Source organism: Centroberyx gerrardi, chromosome 16, assembly GCF_048128805.1.
Source record: "Centroberyx gerrardi isolate f3 chromosome 16, fCenGer3.hap1.cur.20231027, whole genome shotgun sequence".
Lineage (NCBI taxonomy): Eukaryota > Metazoa > Chordata > Actinopteri > Beryciformes > Berycidae > Centroberyx > Centroberyx gerrardi.
This window is the reverse complement of record NC_136012.1, coordinates 7870446-7891222: the sequence shown is the minus strand read 5'-3', so window position 1 is coordinate 7891222 and position 20777 is coordinate 7870446. Positions and strand designations below refer to the sequence as shown.

Here is a 20777-nt window from a genome sequence, read left to right as displayed (position 1 = left end):
TTTTGATGAGACTCCACCTTGAGATCATAGATAATAAATGGAAATTAGAGCTTATGTAATGAACAGTGCTTACACTGTAAGGATATTTCTTACCAATTTGCAGTGGCGGAGGCCCAGTGACACTTGAAATGAAAAATAACGGTTCAACATACTTGTAATACCAGCTCATCTACAGTGCTCCATTTGTTACAAAATGGAGAAAATGGAAATTCAACTGACTGCAAAACTGCAAATGGCTTCTATTAATAAGTAAAAAAAAAAACAGTGTGGAAATGGGCCAACAAGGCAATTGTCCAAATAATAACCAAGGCATATTTGTTAAGCAAAAACTCTTTAAAAGCCTTTATTTAGATGGCTTACTTTTTATTTTCTCTGCATAAAATGAATTAGATTGGAATATCTGCATAAGCTTTAGGACAACTCTCTGTCTTAATATTGTGTTGCTGCTGTTGCCAGAATAAAAAGGCATATGGCATGTGGGTCAGAGACATTTTGTGCCAGTGAGCGATGAGACGCGGTTCTGCATATGTGCCAAGCTATTAGCCGCCGCCGCTGAATTCCTGATCCCCACGTTCAAATTTCAGCAGAATAAAACCAATTCCCAAGGCAAATTCCCGCTCAGCATTTGCAGGACGGCTGATTCATTTGGCCTGACCCGAGCCTAAGTTATCTCAACAGATGATTGTGTGTGGATTCTCGCTGCCCGCCTCTCCGGCTCATTAAAATTTTATCCACTCTCCACTCAAATGCGCCGTTGCATAAGATGTGCTCGTCTGGAGACACACAGCCAGCGCCGGTTGCTCGGGCTGCTTTGATCACGCCGCAGTAAATACACCGCCGCGTCTCTCTGCCTCCTGTCCCCCAGAGACCCCAACCCCAAGGTGGAGCGGCTGTACCGCAGCGACAGAGACGACCACATGCTGAGAGTCCAGAACTTCTCCATCTTAAATCGACACCTCAGGGCCTACTACCAGGTAAGGGTGTGCGTGTGTGTGTGTGTGGGGTCACAGGGAGGAGGAGGAGGAGGGTGAGGACGAGGTGTCAGAGGCATCAGGAGGGAGGAGAGCGAAAGAGTTGACAAGTTTTCCCAAGACTTTAGAACTTTTCCACTCTTTCATCTTGAACTTGGAGAGTTTTCAGTCCATTTGAAAAGCACTTGCTCTGGTGTTGTTGTGGTTACTGAGACAGTAGAAGAAGAATTGTGTTAGGATGGAAGTAACTGAATCGTTTTTTGTGTAATTGTACTTGTCTTTAGCATTTTTTGAAATCAGTAAACTTTTACTTGAGTATGTTTTGACTGATTTTGTAAGCTCTCCATAAGCATTGCATCAGTCATAAACTGGCCAACTGTTGAGCCACAGAGCGGTCAGTCAGCCAAGAAGAGAAGAGGAATCTGGCTTTTACTTTATTTTGGAAAGTTTTTTTATTCACAACTAAAAGAATCTAGTTTAACCTTGGTCTCCTCTGCCTTTTAGAGTTGATCACATCTAACAATGTTTTAATTGTAAATAACACAGTAACTTTTTACTCTACATTGCATTTGAAATAAGCTACTTTTTTTTTTTTTTTACAGAGCAATTTTGCTTCTACTTAAGTAAAATGCCAGTAAAGTAACAATATGTCTACCTGAGCAGGATATTTTAGTACTTTTTCCACCTCTGGTTAGCAATGTGCAAGTCAGTGGGCAAAAAAGCAATACCAAGGCAAACCAATTCTGTGACAAATCATATTTAAATCCTTCCATATAGTGAGTCATGCTGTAAAATGGTTTGGAAACGGTCTGGAATGAGCTCCATGTGAATTTTTTTTTTTTTTTTAGGAAAATGTCTTTTAGCCTCATTCACTTACATGAACACTGCTAACAAAACAAATTCTCCAAAACACTGGTGTAATGGCTTTTTGTGGATGGACTGAAACGGCTCCCAGCTCATTAGGAGTAGAAAAGGCTCGCGAAAAAAAAAGCTGAAATTTCCTTTTTTTAAGCGGGTGATGTCGGAGGGCCGGGGAGGCGGCTGTCTCGCTGTAAGGTAGTAAAAACAGAAGAGGAGTGAAGCAAAGCTCAACTATCATTCTCAACAGATGAATGTGTCTCCTAAGGACATTGTAAAGAAGAAGGGAAAAAAAAGCTTAAAGTGCGCGTGGGGGGTAGACGGGGCATTTGGAAGAAAGAGGAGGAGGAGGAAGAGGAGGAAAATGAAATAGCGGATTTTTCGACGCATCCGCGCTTATTGTGAGGCAAATGGGGTGAGAGAAAGGAAAGGGGGGGCTGCAAGCTGAATTTATTAGCCGCAATGGCGGTGAGGGGGTTGAAGATGGAAAAAAAACAGAATAAGATGAATCAAAGTGTCGTGCGTTCCACAGCGTGTATTGTCGGTGCTGGTGGCTTTTGAGGAAATGACACAATGTCTTTCCCCTCAGGATGATTCAAAGGCCTCTGCTCTCAGCAGAGCAAACCTCGCTAAGTCGTGGAGTTGACTGAACACGCGTTGCTTGGCTTGTGAAAACAGCAAAACACAAGGCGTCGCGGTTTCGCTTCCTAATTTTCAATGAATCACTAATGTCCCTGGAAGAGCGCAGAGCAGCATGGGAGACTGTAGTGACGATAGGGAGGGTTATATCAGGTCCGTATTGGACTAGAACCTCACCAGGTACGCTCACAGTAATCTCCCCTGCTGCTGTGGACGGTTAGTTCCACATTGGTCGTGGTTTTACTTCTTGCTCTGTAGTGTTTTTTTGGGCTGTTTTCCTGTGTGTGTTACACTGATAGGAGTGTGGACAGTGTAAGCCACAGCAACAACATTAATACTCTCTGCTGTGACCTCAGCTTCTCTAATAAAGCTACTGTGCCGTCTGTGTAGATGTACAGGCGTGAATACAAAGCACTCTGTGGGAGAGGATGCTGAAGGGGCATTGTACAGGCCAGCTCTGTTCTATTCTGTTCTATTCTGTTCTTCTATTCTGTTCTGTCCTGTTCTATTCTATTCTATTCTGTTCTCTTCTGTTCTATTCTGTTCTCTTCTATTCTGTTCTATTCTGTGCTTCTATTCTGTTCTATTCTGTTCTGTCCTGTTCTGTTCTGTTCTATTCTGTTCTCTTCTATTCTGTTCCATTCTATTCTATTCTATTCTCTCTCAAAAGCCTTTAATAATGCACTTGAATAGAGAAGTTTAGTTAGCAGCCTTCTGTTGATGGTGTTTTAAATTTTAATTTCTCAAGGTTAATCATTTATTGACCCTTTCAAGCCAGTCTGGATAAAAGATCTTGGTCCTGAGTAAACCATGATATTTTGAAATACCAATAAATGACGCTTCAATTAACATCGAGAAGTTACAGATAAAATCGCATAAGTGCATTCAGCATAAAGGGAAAGCAAGACAGCCCACAAAAGCATTGGAAATCATTAAAGGACCTTGTCTGCGGGTGAAAAGAAAACCAACAGCAATCCAAACAACATGAAGCCAAATTGTTGGAAAGATGGAATTTGGAAAAGATAAAGTTACAAATGGATTTAATTCTCTTCTTTTACCTCAGTGACCAGCAACTTGATGAAAAAGCTTCTTCGGAGTTCTTCATACAAGAATAGATTATTTTCAGAGGCAGTAGACTCACCCAGGGATAAAGGCTAATTCCTTCTCATTTACTATGGTGTCACTGGGAAAAGTTCTGAATATACTTTCTGGCTGAACTTCACCTCGAGAGGAACTGGCCCGGACATCACTCCTGCGAGGTTTTAAGAATCACCGCGCAGCAGAGATAATTGCGCCATGTATTACCCACATTGTTAATCTCTCACTTAAGCGGGGTATATAATTGTACCAAACGATAGGAAGCGTGCCAAAATCCCTCCTTTGTATAGAACGGGGAGCGATTCAGGCAGCTGCGAGCCAGTATCTGTCTTGGCTGCGGCGTCAGGAAAATGCTGGAGAGGGTTGTTCATGAGCAGATATTAGTATGCCAACAACAGCAGGAAGCTCCTCTGTGATTGTCAGACTAGGTTAATCTCGTTCAGAAGTTGATGACCAACGCGGCGCTGCGGTGCTTCACATCCTATATGCCCCGAGGAACCAGAAACTTCAGGCTGGCTGCGCATGCTTCTGATGCCAGACCCGTACACTGCTGCTGAGGGGGAGCGCGCTCGCCCCGTTGCTTTCTTCACTGTATATAAATGAAAAGCGAGAGAGAGAGAGAGAGAGTTGTAATTGTGACTCACTTCTGTATTCTGGCGATTTTGGCATTGACGGATCAGATGAGGACATGAGCAGGCTTGGAGAGCAGTTGGGAGAGGAGCTAGCCAAAGTCGGTGTATGGCTCTTTGACAAAAAAAACTCAAAAAAAATCTCTTCATTAAGGGGGGAAATGGCTCCGCTCTTTTCGCAGTGAAAGACCAAGGTTACATCAAGCAGGAGAATTAAAGTTCATAGCAGTTAGATGAAACTGTTTCAGCATAAAGTCGCCCGTCTGCTACTTGGGCGGTACAATGTAGGAGGGTCCTGATGACAATCGATGCGGCTCCTCGCCAGAAAAGCCAGGTTTCTGGACCGGGACTGTCTGAGGCGCCTGCTATCCAGCTTGATTCAGCGTCATTTAGACTCCGCCAGGAGATTTGTCCAAGATATGGAAGAAGAAACTACAAATCGCTTGAACAAGCTGGCCAGAGTGTTGGTGGGCCTTCTGCTAGATCTGATTCATCCCGCTCTCTTGTTGTCGCTTTACGGAGGTCTTCTAGTACAGGACTCATACAAGAAACAACCAGATCCAAGAGCTCCTCCTGCTCAAATAGCTGATTACGGTTCACAGATTAGTTCAATTCAACACCAGATCCAGCAAAGCTAGTCTAAGCCTGGCTAGGTTCAGAAGAATGCTTGCTGGATGCTCTTTTAGATCTTTAGGGGACTTAACTGAAACTGGTTCAAATTAAGCAGTTAAATAAAAGTGAGGAAATAGCTTCTACAATAATAATATAGTGATAATCTTTCGGTACTTGCTACTGCATTTTGGGTGTTTTGAGTTTTGATGTCAATTGTGATCTTTTGTGATTCTGTACATTGTTAATGTGGAGTGATGTAATGTAATTGTCACCTCTGACTGCCCACACAACCTAGAGCGTTTAATCACAAGGGGAACAATGGAAATAAATCAGCTATTTTGTTGTGGCATCCCTATCCATCCATGTGCTCCTGTGTTATTGTTATAAGTTCTAAAGAAAACTGAGTCAGAATAAGCGAAACTAAAATATACTAAACTGAACATAACCTGTGAAAGCCTGCCTGACCTCGAAGTACGAACACACACACACACACTCTCTGCTCCTCTCTGATATCTGCTCTTTGTTTGCACTACAAACCGCAGGAGGCTGGTGGAAACTTTTGCCATTTTAGTCTAGCGTGGGCTTTCTGTGGGCAGGCGGACAGGACGGGGCGAGCACCGTCACTTGACAAATTTCTTTTTCCTCTTAACCCTTCACATTCATTCCCTTTCTTCCCTTTCTCCAGGAAGACCTGCAGCAGCTGATACTGATGCCGCTCCCCAATATTGCCATTCTGGGGCAGGACCCCCTAACAGGTACGAGATAACGCAGCGATCGTATCAGCGCCGCGCCTCTCGGCAGCACGAGAGCAATTACACTTTATATGAGTCAATATCTCTGCTGTCTGCGAAACACATTAAGGTGATAATGATAGTGAGGGTGATGTGGGGGGGTGGGGGTGGGGGGGGGAGGGGGGGTGATGATGATAATGATGATGATGACAGGTATTCCTGTGTCCTCAGAGGCAGCTGTGGAGGAGCTCAGGAGGCTGCTGCTGCTGTTACTAGGGTGTGCTGTGCAGGTGATCTCACACACACACACACACACACACAATACTGAAATGGCTCTTTGTAGGTCGATACTGATACCGGTGTTTTTGTACTGAAGCTGCGGATAACCAATATTTTGTGCCGATATTTAATATCTTTAAATTTTTCCATTTTCATACCAAACAATAACTAGTTTTAGGTGTTTCCCCCCTCAGGATGGAAAAGCCTCTGAAACAGTATTTAGATCATCATGGGACACTAAAACTCTCCATTGAAAGCAATACTAATAAAAATATTTTAGGGTTAGCAGCTCTTTAAGGCAGGCTGACTCATCCCACCTATTCAATGGTAGGAGAAACTCTGGGATACATTACTGCTTTAAAATGGAGAATTGATTTACAAAATCATTATTGAGCAATTAAATGAACTGTAACATAATAAGTGAATTTCTATGGAGCTGCGGTCAGGGAGAAACCTCAATCATGGTTGACCGGCTGATATTTAATAGAAAGACAATATTGGGGCGATATATTGGCAAATGGATACATGTGTGTAATCCTAACATACGTGCACACACACACACACACACACACACACACACTACTGACTCCATTCCATTGCTCTGTGTTTGCAGTGTGAGAAAAAGGAGACGTTCATTCAACAGATCCAGTCTCTGGACATTGAGACCCAGGCGTCCATTGCCAGCTGTATTCAGGAGGTACGTTCTAGTCCGGGCATAATCGAGTCAAGGAACCCCCCAGATATGATAGGTGTTCACCCACTGACCCCCCAGCTGGAGAAGATATAGTCAGAGGGACCCACATCTGTTTTGAAATATCATTTAGTACAGAATCACTTCACTCTGCACTGGCGGTTTGGAGAGCGAAACCTGTGATAGACACTCTTCTGTCACTCTCCACTGCAGTCTCAAATGAAGCATAAAAGCCAAAATGTAATCTTAACCCCCCCCCCCCCCCATGAATAATTGCTTGCATTACAATGACAGCATGTTGCATACCAGCATGTCTAAATTACAGTAGCAGCATGTCTAAATTATAGCGAGAACAGGTCTGAATTTCAGTAACAGCACACTGCCTACCAGCCATTTTGTGCCAATTTTCTCAGCCTCATGAATCACAGAGGTGAGAGGTGCACCCCCCCCCCCCCGCTCGCTGTTCATACACCCTCCACTCGAGGACATTTCAAACCTGTCTGCATGATTATTAGTTTTGCATATCAGGCATTTTGGGGCACACTTCCCCGGCGGATATCAACATTCCCATAGAAATGTGAGTAACTGCGTACGCAGATGCACGCCCACTTGGTATTCACGCTGCCTTCCCCGCCGCCGAAGGTTACTGAATCATTTGTCCCCAGATCTGCCATTTTGCGTCAGGTTTCTCAGACACGTGGATCTTAGTGTAGAGTCCTGAGGAAACTGTGCTTGCCTCCAGGTGACTCAGGATCCGCGGATGGTGCTGCCGCTTCAGTGGGAGGAGCTGGTGGAGGTGGAAGGGGCCGAGCTGCAGCTGGTGTTCGGTTCCATGGCCAAGCAGATCCAAGGCCTGCTGGCACAGAGGGACACACACCTGGAGGTGGCCACACACACATTTCAGCCACGTGACAGTGTGGCACACTAATGGGAGAAGTACAGGATCGCAGACTGTAAACATGTAATCAGACGTTCTAAAAGACCCGGCTGTTACATAATGCGCCCGGCTGGAAATTGCATACAGGCATGCCAAGTAACGCACACACATATACATTTTAGTGAGGCTAAGGCAGACCGCACAGAGCTGCAGTGGCTTGCAGTCAATGCAAAATGAAGAGGAGTCATTATTAGTCACTGCCCGTACCCGCAGTTCTATAGCGTTCGCAGGGTTTAGGTTTCTGAGTGTCCCCTTCGACTTTCTGCTTCTAATCTCATGTCCTCCTTGATTCCCATGATTTTCTTTGAACTCTTCCCTCCCTCTCTCTCTCACGCTCTGCCTCGTGCAACCCTTTCTCTCTCTGTCTCTCTCTCTTTCTCTCCCTCGCTCCTTCTTTCCCAAATCGTTCTCTCTTTTTCTCTCTCATCTTTGTCCGTCCGTCTGTCTATCATCCTGTCCCCTCTCTCTCCCTCTCTCTCTCTCTCCCTCTCTCTCCCCCCCAGAGGATAGCAGAGCTGTGCAGGGAGCGGGAGGCCCAGTCTGACTCAGCCACGGCGCCCCTGGGTGCTCACAGCGAGGAGCCACCTCAAGGCCTGGCACTCCAGCTGGCAGACAGCAGGGCCAAGCTACGGCGCCTCAAACAACAACTGTGAGTGTGTGTGTGTGTGTGTGTGAGAGTGACTGTGAGAGGGGACAATTCAAGAGGACCCTTAGAAAATATGTGCAATGCTCACTTATTCCAATTTACACCATCGATTTTAATAAATATGGTAAAGGCAATTGTTGGCCAATAATATTGTTTACAACATCGGCTACCGGCTAATCATATTACAGATATGCAATATGATTAGTTGTGGTGGATTTTTATGAAGAGTGTGTTGGTTGTGAGTCAAATGATCCGGCTTGAGCAACATACTGTGTTGAAAATGTGACAATAAGGTGATGTTCAGAGAGTAAAACGTGTTGCTATTCACAGTTTTCCTCATGCTCAAGCTGTCTGGTTGATGGTTGTGTGTCTGCGTCTTGTTTTTCTAGGGAAGATAAAGGTGATCAGCTTCTGGATTACAAGCAGGAAATTCAAACCATGGAGGAACGGCTCAAGAAGCTTCAGAAAGAGGTTCATGCACATACAGACACACACATCTTTGTATACTTGTGAGGACCTTCATTGATTACATTCATGCCATAACCCCTAACCTTAACCCTTACCCTTAACCCTAAAACTAAGCCCTAACCCTTAACTAGCTCCTTGTAGAAGTGAGGTCCGGCAGAATGTCCTCACTTTGGATGATTTTCATCGTCTTTCTGTCCTTGTGAGGACATTTGGTCTTCATATGTACAGAAATACAAGAACATGCACACACACGCACACACGCACACACACGCACATCTTTTTCTGAATCAGACCATGTCAACATTTGCTCTATTTCACAACCCAGACTTGTTCTTAGCCTTTTCTGACCCCATCCCCACTGGTGTATGTGGCTGTCTGTGTGTGTGTGTGTGTGTGTGTGTGTGTGTGTGTGTGCGCGTCTCCAGAACCGCTCTCTGCAGGGCGAGGTGCGGGGCATGCGCGCGCTGCGGGACGAGCTGGACTGTGCCCGCGAGCGAGCGGGTCGGGCCGAGCAGCTCCAGACCGAGCTTCAGAGCTGTAAACACAGATTGCGCAGCCTGGAGCTGACACGCACGCAGCTCAAGGTACAGAATACAAACACACACAACCGCACACACATACACACACTCACAAATAAGTTATTTATGACAGAGCGAAACAAGTAGCACATCAAAACTGTACAGATGCACTCAGATGGTTTTGTCAGACCGGTAAGTTATGCAGTCTGCAGTCTATAGTCGAAATCTCCTATACAGTGCAAAGTCAAACCTAAAGGAAGCACACACACACACACACACACAAGCTCAATTTACAAAGACCATGATACCATGCAAGGTCACATCAAGATGATCCCATTCATAAAACCATCCCATTGAATATGCATTATTTTTTAAAAAGAAGCACCACTTAATTTCAAAAGTCATGTTCACTCACATGGCCGTGAGAGTTTCAATCAAAAGTGAGTATAAACGACTCTAAAGTCAAAGCCAGAGAATATGATTATATTGTGTGATGTCATCAGGATTTACAGCCTGGAGCTGCTCCATTGACAAAGAGCAGGAGGATGGCTTCGGTTATTGGAGCTTTTACACCCAAATGAGATTTATTCTGTGGTAGTATAACCGTTCTGAGGCAGGAAATGTGCCCATATCCTTGTAAAATGCCTCACAGTGTCCTCACTGTCACCTTTTCCGTCTTGTTTGATTCATTCTCCCCTCGCTGTGCGTCCGTGTGACAAGCCACTTTAGGCTGCAGGATGAACTTGTCTCATATCTGGCTTTATGAAGTGATAATAATGAATGTTCGCAAATACATAGTGAACTGTCATAGGGCGTGGCGTAAAGCATAAAGAGCCACTGCTGAATGTTTAAATTCAGAGATAAAAAACACACTTCAACAGCTATTGGTGATGTACCTTATCTTGTTTCTGGGCCCATTGTGTTGTTTGGTTTTATTCCCCCTGATAACTGGCCAAATGTAGACGGAATGACGTCACGCTGATGTATTTCCAGCGCAGCTAAAATGAAGTTTAATAGCAGCTCTCTAAAACATGAGCGGTAAACGTCAGGTTTTGGTGTCAGTGCCTCAGAATCAAAGAGCGGGGGCTTCTTTCTAGAGCCGCCATTTTGCACCAAGAGACGTTCAACAAGCATACAGGGAGAAATCCATCGTAGAAGAGCCAGAGTTTCGGATTTCTCCACCAACTGTAGCCTCAATAGACCAGAATGCAGTCCCAGAGAAATACTGATTTGTTTGTGTTGCTGGTGAATATGGATTTCAGCGCTCGAGGAGCCGCGAGGGCCACAGGAAAGAAGATGGACAAATAAATAAATGATGTGATTTTCTCGGCGAGCGCGGGGTTCGGAGGTTCCCCCCGCTGAGCTCCGAATCAAACTTCCCCCATCTAAAGACTGATTTACATGATGACGGCACTTGTAATTACTTGACTGTCCCGTAATTGCATGTTCCCTCTCTGCGCGCGGCGCCCCCTGCAGGAGCAGCAGCAGCTGTGTGCGGCGCTGCAGGAGACCAAGGCGCTCCTGGAGCAACAGCTGACGGACGCACGGGCGCGTTGCTCCTCACTAAGGGAGCTGGAGAGGGACAATCTTCTGCTGCGCCAGGCAATCATAGACCTGGAAGCGGTGGGTGGAGGAATATGTGTGTGTGTGTGTATTTGCATGCTTGTGTGTTTGTGTGTGTTTGTGTATGTTTGTGTGTGTATTTGTGAGTGTGTGTGTATTTGTACGCTTGTGTGTTGGTGTATGTGTGTTTGTCTTTGAATATGTTTGTGTTTTTGTTTGTGTGTATATTTTTGAGTGTGGTAGCCTATTTGTATGCTTGTGTGTTTGCGTATGTGTTTGTCTACGTTTGTGGGTGTTGTTGGTTGTGTGTGTGTGTAGTACGTGTGGGTTTGTGTGTGTATGTGTGTGAGTGTGTGTGTGTAGAGAAGGTACGTACCACTGAATATGTATGGAAGAATTCTCGCTGCCCGCTGTGTAAGAAATACCCACCTTTCATAAAATGGGAGTTGAGGCACTGCTGCCTTGTGTGTGTGTGTGTGTGTCTGTGTGTGTGTTTGTGTGTGTGTGTTTGCACATGTATGTGTTTGTCATAGCAGTTACATTGCATGTAAAATAGAATGTTTATGTGTGTGTGTGCCATGAAATCTGTGTTGCTTGTAATTTATGTGCGTGTGTGTGTGTGTGTGTGTGTGTGTGTGTGTAGGAGCGGGACACTGAGAGGCAGAGGGTTGACGAGCTGCTGGAAATGAACATGAGCCTGGAGGCGGACCTGAGGCACAGCAGCAGCAGCAGCGGCGGCAGCGCTCCCGCTCCTGCTGCTGCGGTTCACAGCCGGTTCCACCAATCAGAAGCGGAGTCCGACGAGGAGCTGAGCGACACGATTGGTCAGCGCACCTGCCTGTCCGCCCCTTGTCCTTTAAGAGGTTTTAATTAACTGATAAAGATAAAATATGTTTGAGGTAATACTGGCCCGCAGGCTCTCAATCAACAATAATGGAGCGAACCTCTTCATGTATCCATTTCTCTCTGTCTCCATTTCCTTCTCTGTTCCCCCCCTCCTTTCTTCACTTCATCTCCCCTATCCTTTCTCCCCCCCTCCTCCTCCCTTTTGTCTTTCCTCTCTTTCCCTCCTTCGCGCTCAGATCTGAAGCCGCTGAGCGTGGAAGTCGGCGAGGCGTCGACGCTGAGGCTGCTGGGGGCGGAGCAGGAGAACGCGGAGCTGAGGAGGCGACTGGAGGAGCTGCAGGCCCAGCAGGAGGTCAGGGTGCAGGGTTCAGAGGTCAAAGGTCATGACTCGCAGGACCGATCCGTAACAGTTTATCGCACAGGTTGAAGGTTGAAGGTCAAAGGGGGTCATCGGAATTAACAGCAGACTGATTAAATGGTATTGGAGGGATCATTGACTGAAGGAACTCAAAGAGGGGATGATTACAAGAGAGTTGACAGCCATTCTGAGCCTAGGAAATGTTTCTGTATATTCTAATGTGTATGATCCTCATGTCTTGGCTGGACAAACCACCTCAGTCATGAATTTTGGTGAGGTCATCAGTAAACCATGAAGACTCATAATATCCTGTAGACCGAGTCCAAGGCCTAGCTCGCATGTCCACCTGGCGTCACTGAGTCAGACATCTAGCTCCTCGCTATCTGAGCTCATAGATAGATGAAAATGAAACAGGATGCAACAGTTGGAGGGGCTAACCGTCCATCACCTCTCTCTGCAGGCTGACTCACCGAATGCAAAGGATGAGCTGGCCTGCCTGGAGACGGAGCATCAGAACACACTCAGGGAGGTGAGCTGAAAGGAAACTGCAGTAGAGGTTGGCAATTATACCTGAATTCAACCAGGTGTGAGTCAGTTTCTCACTTAGAGGAATTGGCCCGTTAGTGATGAGAACACAGACACCAAAATCATCCATGTGTCCCCGGTAGATCGCTCGCTTCGGTGATCCACGCTAACACTTTGGCATACACTGTGTTGAGTGATAGTAGGCGACCAGCATTATCTCAAAAGTGAGGAAATGAGAACTTGTAGCAGCTATAAAGCGACATGCGAAGTAATCGTACATGATGTGCCGTGAAGTCTGGCAGGTGTGTGTAGGAGATTGGTAATATTTAAGAAATATGATACAAAAATGACATACTGTTTGAACTACCAGGGACTACTTTGCCTGTTTTCATAGGAAGTGAAGGTGGTGGGCGATGGGAGACTGTATAACTAAAACTCAACGCTCAGCAGATGAATACATGGTTGTTTACCTGAAATAGTAACAAAAATAAACCTGGCTACATTATCAGCTATATTAAATTAATGATAATTCTGTTAGGGGGTTGTTTACGTGGACCCAGATGCAGACATGGACAATTGGTAGGAGAGAAAGGAAAAAGGTTTATTGGAGGTTGGAATTGGGTGTAGTGGGATGAAGGCAGCAGGTCGGAGTAGAGGAGATGATCCGGACTGGGCTGACTGACAAGCAGATGAGCTGGCGGGTTAGCAGGCGAGCGGACAGGCTGGCTGGAGCTCGGGCAGATGTGTGGCGGGCAGGCGGACAGGCAGGAAAGCTGAGAGACTGGCAGGTGTGGCGTGGGCAGGCGGAGAGACTCACAGGGAAATCCTGGACACAGGAGAGATACGATCAAACGTACAGAACCAGGCACACAAGAATTGTCCAGACATGAAGATGCAGAGCGACCGAGAGTGTGTCTACCACGGAGTTGGAGGAACAATCTGGCGACGAATGGAAGGCAAGCCGGGGTAGATATACTGGTGGTGATGATAAGAAGCAGGTGAGCAGACGAGCAGACCGGTGATGAGCTGATTGCAGGCAGCCGAGCTGGGAGCCAGGAGAACAGGGAAGGGAGACCACGCCCACACACAAACAGAGCATGGACAGGGAGAGAGACCGACAGGGGAGCACTAGGAACACAAGGAAGGGGAAACACAAGGAAAACACAAGGGCCAGGCAGGGACCATGACAAATTCAGTTTTAAAATGTATGAATATACAGGCTATATAATGAAAACCACTAATAATAACATTTTATTACTAAAAGGTCAGTCTTCTTACTTTGGATCTCCCAAAATCGAAGTATTCAGACTTGAGTTTGGTCAGACTCGGGTTAAAAACTATTGCTAAAAATACTGTTATTACCAATTTATTAGCTGTAAGCTATAAAAGGTTGGGTACTCAAGATATTTTACCCCAATGCACAGTTTGGATTTGGAGAGTAATTCTTGGGGTTTGTGTCAGGCTAGGCTCAAATTTTCAGGCCCAAGTCAAACTCTATTGGGTTGCTACAAAGACTAATTTCCCCTTCCTGTCTTCTCATTCATAATGCATTGTAGAACTTCATCTCTTTGGGGCATTCAGGTTCAATACATTTTGAAAAGGAAAAAAGAAAGAAGCAAAAATGTGGGCAAAGACTAGAGATTCAAAGCATTAAAGTTTCATCAGACCTATTCCCTCCCTTTTCCATCTACCGTTTCTCATTTTCCCAGTTTCAAAACTTGAAGAATGAAAACGGCACTTTGAAGCAACGCCTGGAACTACTGACGACCAAACTGCAACACATCGAGGAGGATAGGAGGGAGGAAGGAGGGAAGAGGCCAGAGAGAGAGGAGCGGAGGGGGGAGAGAGGCGTCCAGGGCTCCGAATCCTCCAGGGGAGAGGGGGAAGGAACGGTGAGGAGGACGGAGGAGAGGGAGAGAGGAGGGGAAATCATCGGCGCCCGGAGGGAAGCGGGAGTCGGCGAGGAGGTTCTCCACCTCCGAGGAGGAAAAGGGGAACTAAGCGAAGAGGGGCTCCAATCCAAAGAGAGGGGAGAGGCGGAAGGAGGGCAGAAAGAGAAGCACAGAGAGAAACAGCAGAAGGAAGGCGAGCTCAGGGAAGGACAGGCTGCGGAACGCGACTCCGAAAAAGAAGCGAGCTTAGAGATCCAAAAGCAGAGGGAAGGCGGAGAGGAGGACGCGGAGGGGACGGCTACAGACCGGGACGTGTGTACGCTGTCCGGTCCTGAGGTGGAGCTTCTGAGCGGCCGGCTCCAGGAGGCGCAGGTGGAGGCTGACCGGCAGGCGGCGGCGGCCCAGGACCTGCGCTCCAAGCTGGGAGAGCAGAGCAGAAGAGCCTGGGAGGCGGAGCAGAGGCTGGTGCTGCTGGAGGCCGAGCTGCAGAGGCTGAGGAAGGCTGCCGAGAGTCTGGGAGAGGCCCGCAGGCAGATAGAGGTATGGATGGAGGGAGGGATGGAGGGAGATGCAGGGATAGATGAGTGGTTAAATCTGTGGATGAATGAAGTGCTAATAGAAGTATGGAGATGATGGACGGCTGGTTAAAGGGACGGATGAGCTGTAATTATGCTGAATACTCTGTAGATGGATAAATGGATACATCTATTCAAAATGTTTTAAAGGGAATGTTCACTTCCCCATGAATGGACAGATGGGTTCACATAGGGACGCCTGTGTGTGTGTGTGTAGTATAGATGGACAGCTGCGTGGCTGAAGGAAGTGGCCGACCGTTTTCTCTCCCTTGGGTGCGTTAGGTTCTTCAGTCGGAGGGCCTGGCCATGGAGGAGGAGCTGTGTCGCCTGCGGAGCCAGGCGGAGCTCCAGAGGATGCAGGCGGCGGTCATCGCCAACCTGGAGGGGGACAGGGCCGCGCTGGAGAGGGACAGGGACACGCTCCGCAGCACCGTGGACGCCCTGCGCACCGCCCAGCGCAAGGTCTGAGAGGACACACACACACACACACACACACACACACACACACACACACACACACACAGACACGGCCCAGTGACTGCTGTAACACCAGACATTTTCATGACCACAAGAGATGTCATTTTACTTAGGGGAAGATAGAGAGAGAAAAGAAATGTTAGAGACCAAGCGGAGGGGAGGAGAATTTTTTTGAAATGTAAAATAAACCCAGATGACAGAATCCTATTATTCTGTAATCAGTTAAAATAATGACTTGGTAAATCATTGGATAGGGGTCGGACCTATCAAATGAATTCCTTTCACCGTCTCCAATATTTATAGCTGAAACCTAATTACATTGTTACTTTGGAGAAATTATTCGGCAGGAGGTGGATTTGACAGCCTGAAGTGAAATGGATGATTCAAGCTGTCTGAGATTGAAAAACTATGTTTTTATGCACCCAGTATTGAGCGAAGGAGTCCATTTTGAAGCAGGATATTGAGATATTGAGAAGACACTCACAGACACACAGAAGAGATCACAGGTTAAGTTTTTAGTGCTTCAGCAGGTTAGTTGGGGTGGAGAGGTGGAGTGGATGGCATCACCCATGTTAAAACAACGTATTCAGTGCATCTCTCTTCAGGCAACGCTAAGGAAAAACATCAATTGACCAGCCTTCACACTTTTTCAGTCCATCCAGAATTTAGTTTGTTTGTAATTATTGCCTGATTTTGTGTCTTTTCTCAAAAAAATGAATTGGGAAAAATTGCGAGCAAAAGAACAGTACTAAAGTGGCACTAAAGAGATATCAAAAAAAGATTTATGACTACCTCCCATTAAAAAAGAGTCAAATATAATCCCTTCTTGTGATAATAAGCATAGCGCATATCACAGAAACTACTGGAAATGTTCTAGTGCTCACCTTTTTTTTTTTTTTTTTTAGAAAAAAACCCCAACTCAAATTTACAACAAAGGAAAATACTGTGATTCCAGTCTTCACAAATTATACTTTCAACTCAGCCTCAGCGCAGTAAGCACCTAATAAAATCAATTCATTTAAATATGTTTCTTGATTATAAAACTGTATAATTTTGTTTAAAAATGCCCATTTATGTTTGGGCTAGACTGTGTTTCCACAGTGTGAGCACAGTGTGAAAAGCAAAGGCTCAGGATTAATGGAAACTATAACAGTGCTGGTTAAATGAAAAACAAAGTACACTCTTCTTCTTCGACCTGTAGGGGTGAATAAAACTCACATATGAAACTACAACTCATCTTCATCCTTGTCCTCCTCCCTCTCTGGAGCTCCACTGCGGACTTGTTAGTTGTAGCAGAAGAAGACTTAGGTAGACATAATGTGTTGTTGTGTGGGTTTATTAGACAAAAGAGAATTGGACAAAAGAGAAAAATGGGGATGACTGCCCGAAAAATGACAAGCGCTCTGTTGATTTGGCTGATTTCATGGTTGATTTCATGTAGAAAAATTGCGGTAATTTGTGCAATATTGCCTGGATTGGTTGAATTGAATTAGTGTGATCGCAAAAATGCTAATTCTGGAGGGATTGCATGTTAAAGGGGCACTAAGTAATCTATGACCTTTATTGACCTCTATTGGCGACCATTAGGAATTGCAACAATATTGACAGAACTATATACCTTATAATTATACTATAGTACATATAGTACATACCCATACTAAATCTAGTCTCTGGCACAGTCAATTCTCCTCCTGTCCCCCTGAGCTATGGTGGTTTGTAATTGGCAAAAACAATTAAGTCACATTTTGAAATGAGTAAGCTAATTAGAGCAGAGATCCAACAGAAGTGTCTAGTGAAGAGGTAATGTATCACCATGCACAGCACTGGAATAATAACACTGCTTTGTCATTTGCTTTTTTTGTCTTGAGAAAGAGGCTTTGTAGCTGAAATGTGTTGCTTGCTTGTAGCACCATCTTCTGTTGCTGAGCAATTGAAAATGTGAGTAGGTGGGGGGGATTATCAGGGTCATGAAGCTCCAGTGTGTGGGGAGTTTTTGTTCCAAGAGAGAGTGCAGGCTGGAAAGTGAGTTTTTAAAGCTAGAAATCTCAGCGACTGTAATGCCAAGTAATGGTTGAGTTACTGGCATTGATCAACAACCCTATCAACCCCCCACAGATTAATTATGGTCATTTTGTGCCATGGGGCAGTAAAAATCGTACTAATTTCCCTTTTAATTTCAAACTCGTCACCCACCACCCACAGCAGATGTAACTCCGCCTCCTTTCCCAGGGCGACCAATTGGAGCTGACCACCCAGACCCTCAGGGCGGAGCTGGAACGGCAGGGCCGGAGTTTGGACACTTCTCGTCGGCGGGAGGAGGAGCTGGAGGCGGAGCTCCGCGAGGCCGGCCTGGAGGCCGAAACGCTGGCCCGGGGGCGGGACCAGGCGCTGCTGGAGGCCTCGCGATTGGAGCAGGAGAAGGAGGCGTGTCAGTCGGAGCTGGAGGGCCAACGGAAGGAAGGGAGGCAGAGGGAGAGGGAAGCGGCCAGACTGAGGCAGCAGGTGGAGAGCACGACCCTCGCCCTGGAGCACAGCAACCAGAGATCAAGGGCTCTGGACACTGAGCACAGGTACACACACACACACACACACACACACACGCACACGCACATACACACACACACACACACACACACACACAACCACAGCTCATCCCCAGCCAAGGCAGATAGCTTTACAAGGCTTCAGAGAGAGCTACTCGGCTGCAGGTGCATTCATGTGTATAGCCAACTCTAACCTCATGCGCCCTGTGTGTCGGACCCGTCTCGCTCTCGGTGTGTGTGTAGACGTGTGTGTCAGCAGCTGTCCCAGTCCCAGGAGCTCTGCACTCGACTGCAGGATCTGGAGAAGGAGCTCGGCACTCGATTGGCCGGTTTGGAGGAGGATAAGCGGCAGCTGAAGGAGCAATACACAGACGCCCAGGCCAAGATCAGCTCACTGTCACAGGTGTGAGTGTGTGTGTGTGTGTGTGTGTGTCATCGTCAGTGGGTGAAGGTATAAGCGCCCTTCCAATACAGGGATGCAGTGGAGGATAAACTCACCTAAACTCAGTTCCCCTAGTTTATTTGCAGAATAGAGTTTACCTTTTTTAAGCTGACATTTATCTTTAAAGGGTAACTTCGGTATTTTTCAACCTGGGCCCGATTTTCCCATCTTTTTGTGTCTAAGTGACTAAAGGGGACAACAATTTTTGAAATTGGTCCAGTATTGAGCGAGATCGCTTCAGCCGGCAGCCGCGAAACGAGCTGCAATGTAATCCGACGGGCTCAGATTGTTATTATAAGTGTCTGACAACATTATGGAAAGGACCTTACAGAGAAATGAAACGTTTTTCTTTACCTTTCGCTTGATCCAGGCTGTGTGTAACGAAGTCTCACTCAAGTCTCGCGAGAGTTGAGTTGTTGCAGGAAGTTACACACAGACCGGATCAAGCGAAAGGTAAAGAAAAACGTTTCATTTCTCTGTAGGGTCCTTTCCATAATGTTGTCAGACACTTATAATAACAATCCGAGCCTGTCAGTGGCAAAAACAAGCACTTTTAGTGGACGTACATTGACGGTGCGATTTGCCCCGTCGGATTACATTGCAGCTCGTTTCGCGGCTGCTGGCTGAAGCGATCTCGCTCAATACTGGACCAATTTCAAAAATTGTTGTCCCCTTTAGTCACTTAGACACAAAAAGATGGGAAAATAGGGTCCAGGTTGAAAAATACCGAAGCTACCCTTTAAGACATGTATTCATAGTATATAGCATAGTATCAAACAAAAGATTAGATAAAGGTAGGGTTTTTTTACGGAAAAGAGACAAATTAATGCTTTTTCTGAGTTTTTCTGTTTATATTTGTGGTGCTTTGTCAAATGATGATAACTGATTGTTTATCACCTTTTTATTTAGCACTATCTCTGCACCCTCCTAAACAACTTTCACTGTTTGAACACATTGTTGCTCCCATCTCTTATCAGGACCTATCCAAAGAGCAGGCGCGTTCTCAGGCTCTGTCCGGCGAAGCGGAACGCCTGAGCCAGAAACTAGAAAAAGCCGAGGCCGAACTGAAGGCGGCGGCGGATTCCCTCGACCAATCGCAGAAGAGAATCGATTCTCTCTCCCAGAGCCTGAAGAAAAGCGAATGTCTCCTTCGGTCGGAAAAGAGAAGGGGAAGTTCGGAGGCGGACGCCGTCTCCGAGTCAGACCGCTCAGACAAAACACACACTTCTCAGACACACACACAGGGGACGCCGACCCTGGATCAACCCGCGGAAGACGGCAAAGGTCAGGACCTTTCCAGGACTCCTGATGATGCCACAGTGGAGGCAGAGAGGCTGCTGAGTGAGAGGTTGATAGAGCTGGAGAGAGAGGTGTGTACCTGTGTGTGTGTGTGTGTGTGTGTGTGTGTGTGTGTGAATATATCTTGTGTATGTGTGTACTTTTCAATCTCTGTGTATCTGTGAGTGTCTGTGTGATTCCGTGCAGCTCTTGTGCAAGGGAGATAATCTATATTATGTTGAAATGCTTGCTGTAGGGATGCTTGACAACCACCAAGTCATCCTAGTACACCGCTTCCCAAGTGCCGCACTCTATTTTCAGAACTACTGCTTTATCTCTGCTCATCAGTTTTTATAATGTCACCTCGGCTACTGTTAATCTCCCTTATCTCCTCTGCTTCTCTCTCGCTTCGGCTCTTGCTCCCCCCTCTCTCTCTCTCTCTGTCTCTCTCTCAGACACACACATAAACTCAAACATCAAATTGCAAAGGGTGATGCTCGCACTGCCAAGCTCAGGGGGTTTCATTCAGCGTGTTGCTCAATGGGTATAGCCTTGCATTAACCCTGCCAGGTTAGGGGTTCAATTCCCCCTGGGGCCACCCACGTAAGCGCTCGTGTTATTGTAAGGGCGCCCACACATGATGAGTGTTCCGCACTGTAGTCATGGCTAAGTAAGGTGAAGGCAGGCTTGTTGATACATCATCATGGAGGTGTGTATGGTAGCAGGGAGGAGGGGATAGAAAAACATTAGGTGACGCTAAATCGTCTCCTTATAGAATCTTTTAAGGGTATTTTATAGACTCAGCAATATTGCAAAACATGATATTATTTGTGTGAGCTTTAATCTAACCAGCTCAATACTCACCCACCCAATATTGTTACCTCATCCTTTTCTTATCAATGCACACCGTCTCATGAATGGATGTGTAATGAATTTGCTGATTGGTTCAATGCTCACGCAAAGATATCATGTATTGCAAGGTTGCAAAAAGTATAAAATGTGTCAATAAAGAATATTGATGTTGACTAGGAGAATTTATTTTCAACTCTTGATGTTATATGGTACAGTTCTGGGAACAAGGTGAGTTTCATCCGTCCGTTCACTCCGTCTTTGTACATCGACGCAAATGTCACATAAAGCTGTAATCTGACTGGAAGCGCTTTGAAAGGTCAGCTGCAAACTGGGTCAAAGTTCAAATTAT

The 20777-nt window shown here is 46.1% G+C and overlaps 1 protein-coding gene across 1 annotated transcript in view; it reads left to right on the top strand.

Moving 5' to 3' along the window:
- The window catches only part of ccdc88b (coiled-coil and HOOK domain protein 88B), a 31748-nt gene that overhangs the window by 1674 nt on the left and 9297 nt on the right, over nucleotides 1-20777 (top strand). The window contains exons 3-19 of the mRNA XM_071927168.2: nucleotides 866-974; nucleotides 5493-5562; nucleotides 5770-5828; nucleotides 6431-6514; nucleotides 7251-7391; nucleotides 7949-8094; nucleotides 8481-8562; nucleotides 8985-9143; nucleotides 10554-10700; nucleotides 11284-11464; nucleotides 11723-11838; nucleotides 12305-12373; nucleotides 14079-14801; nucleotides 15119-15298; nucleotides 17543-17883; nucleotides 18100-18259; nucleotides 19276-19668. Coding sequence (XP_071783269.1) covers nucleotides 866-974; nucleotides 5493-5562; nucleotides 5770-5828; nucleotides 6431-6514; nucleotides 7251-7391; nucleotides 7949-8094; nucleotides 8481-8562; nucleotides 8985-9143; nucleotides 10554-10700; nucleotides 11284-11464; nucleotides 11723-11838; nucleotides 12305-12373; nucleotides 14079-14801; nucleotides 15119-15298; nucleotides 17543-17883; nucleotides 18100-18259; nucleotides 19276-19668 — 3160 coding nt within the window. The remainder of the gene's footprint in view (nucleotides 1-865; nucleotides 975-5492; nucleotides 5563-5769; nucleotides 5829-6430; nucleotides 6515-7250; nucleotides 7392-7948; nucleotides 8095-8480; nucleotides 8563-8984; nucleotides 9144-10553; nucleotides 10701-11283; nucleotides 11465-11722; nucleotides 11839-12304; nucleotides 12374-14078; nucleotides 14802-15118; nucleotides 15299-17542; nucleotides 17884-18099; nucleotides 18260-19275; nucleotides 19669-20777) is intronic.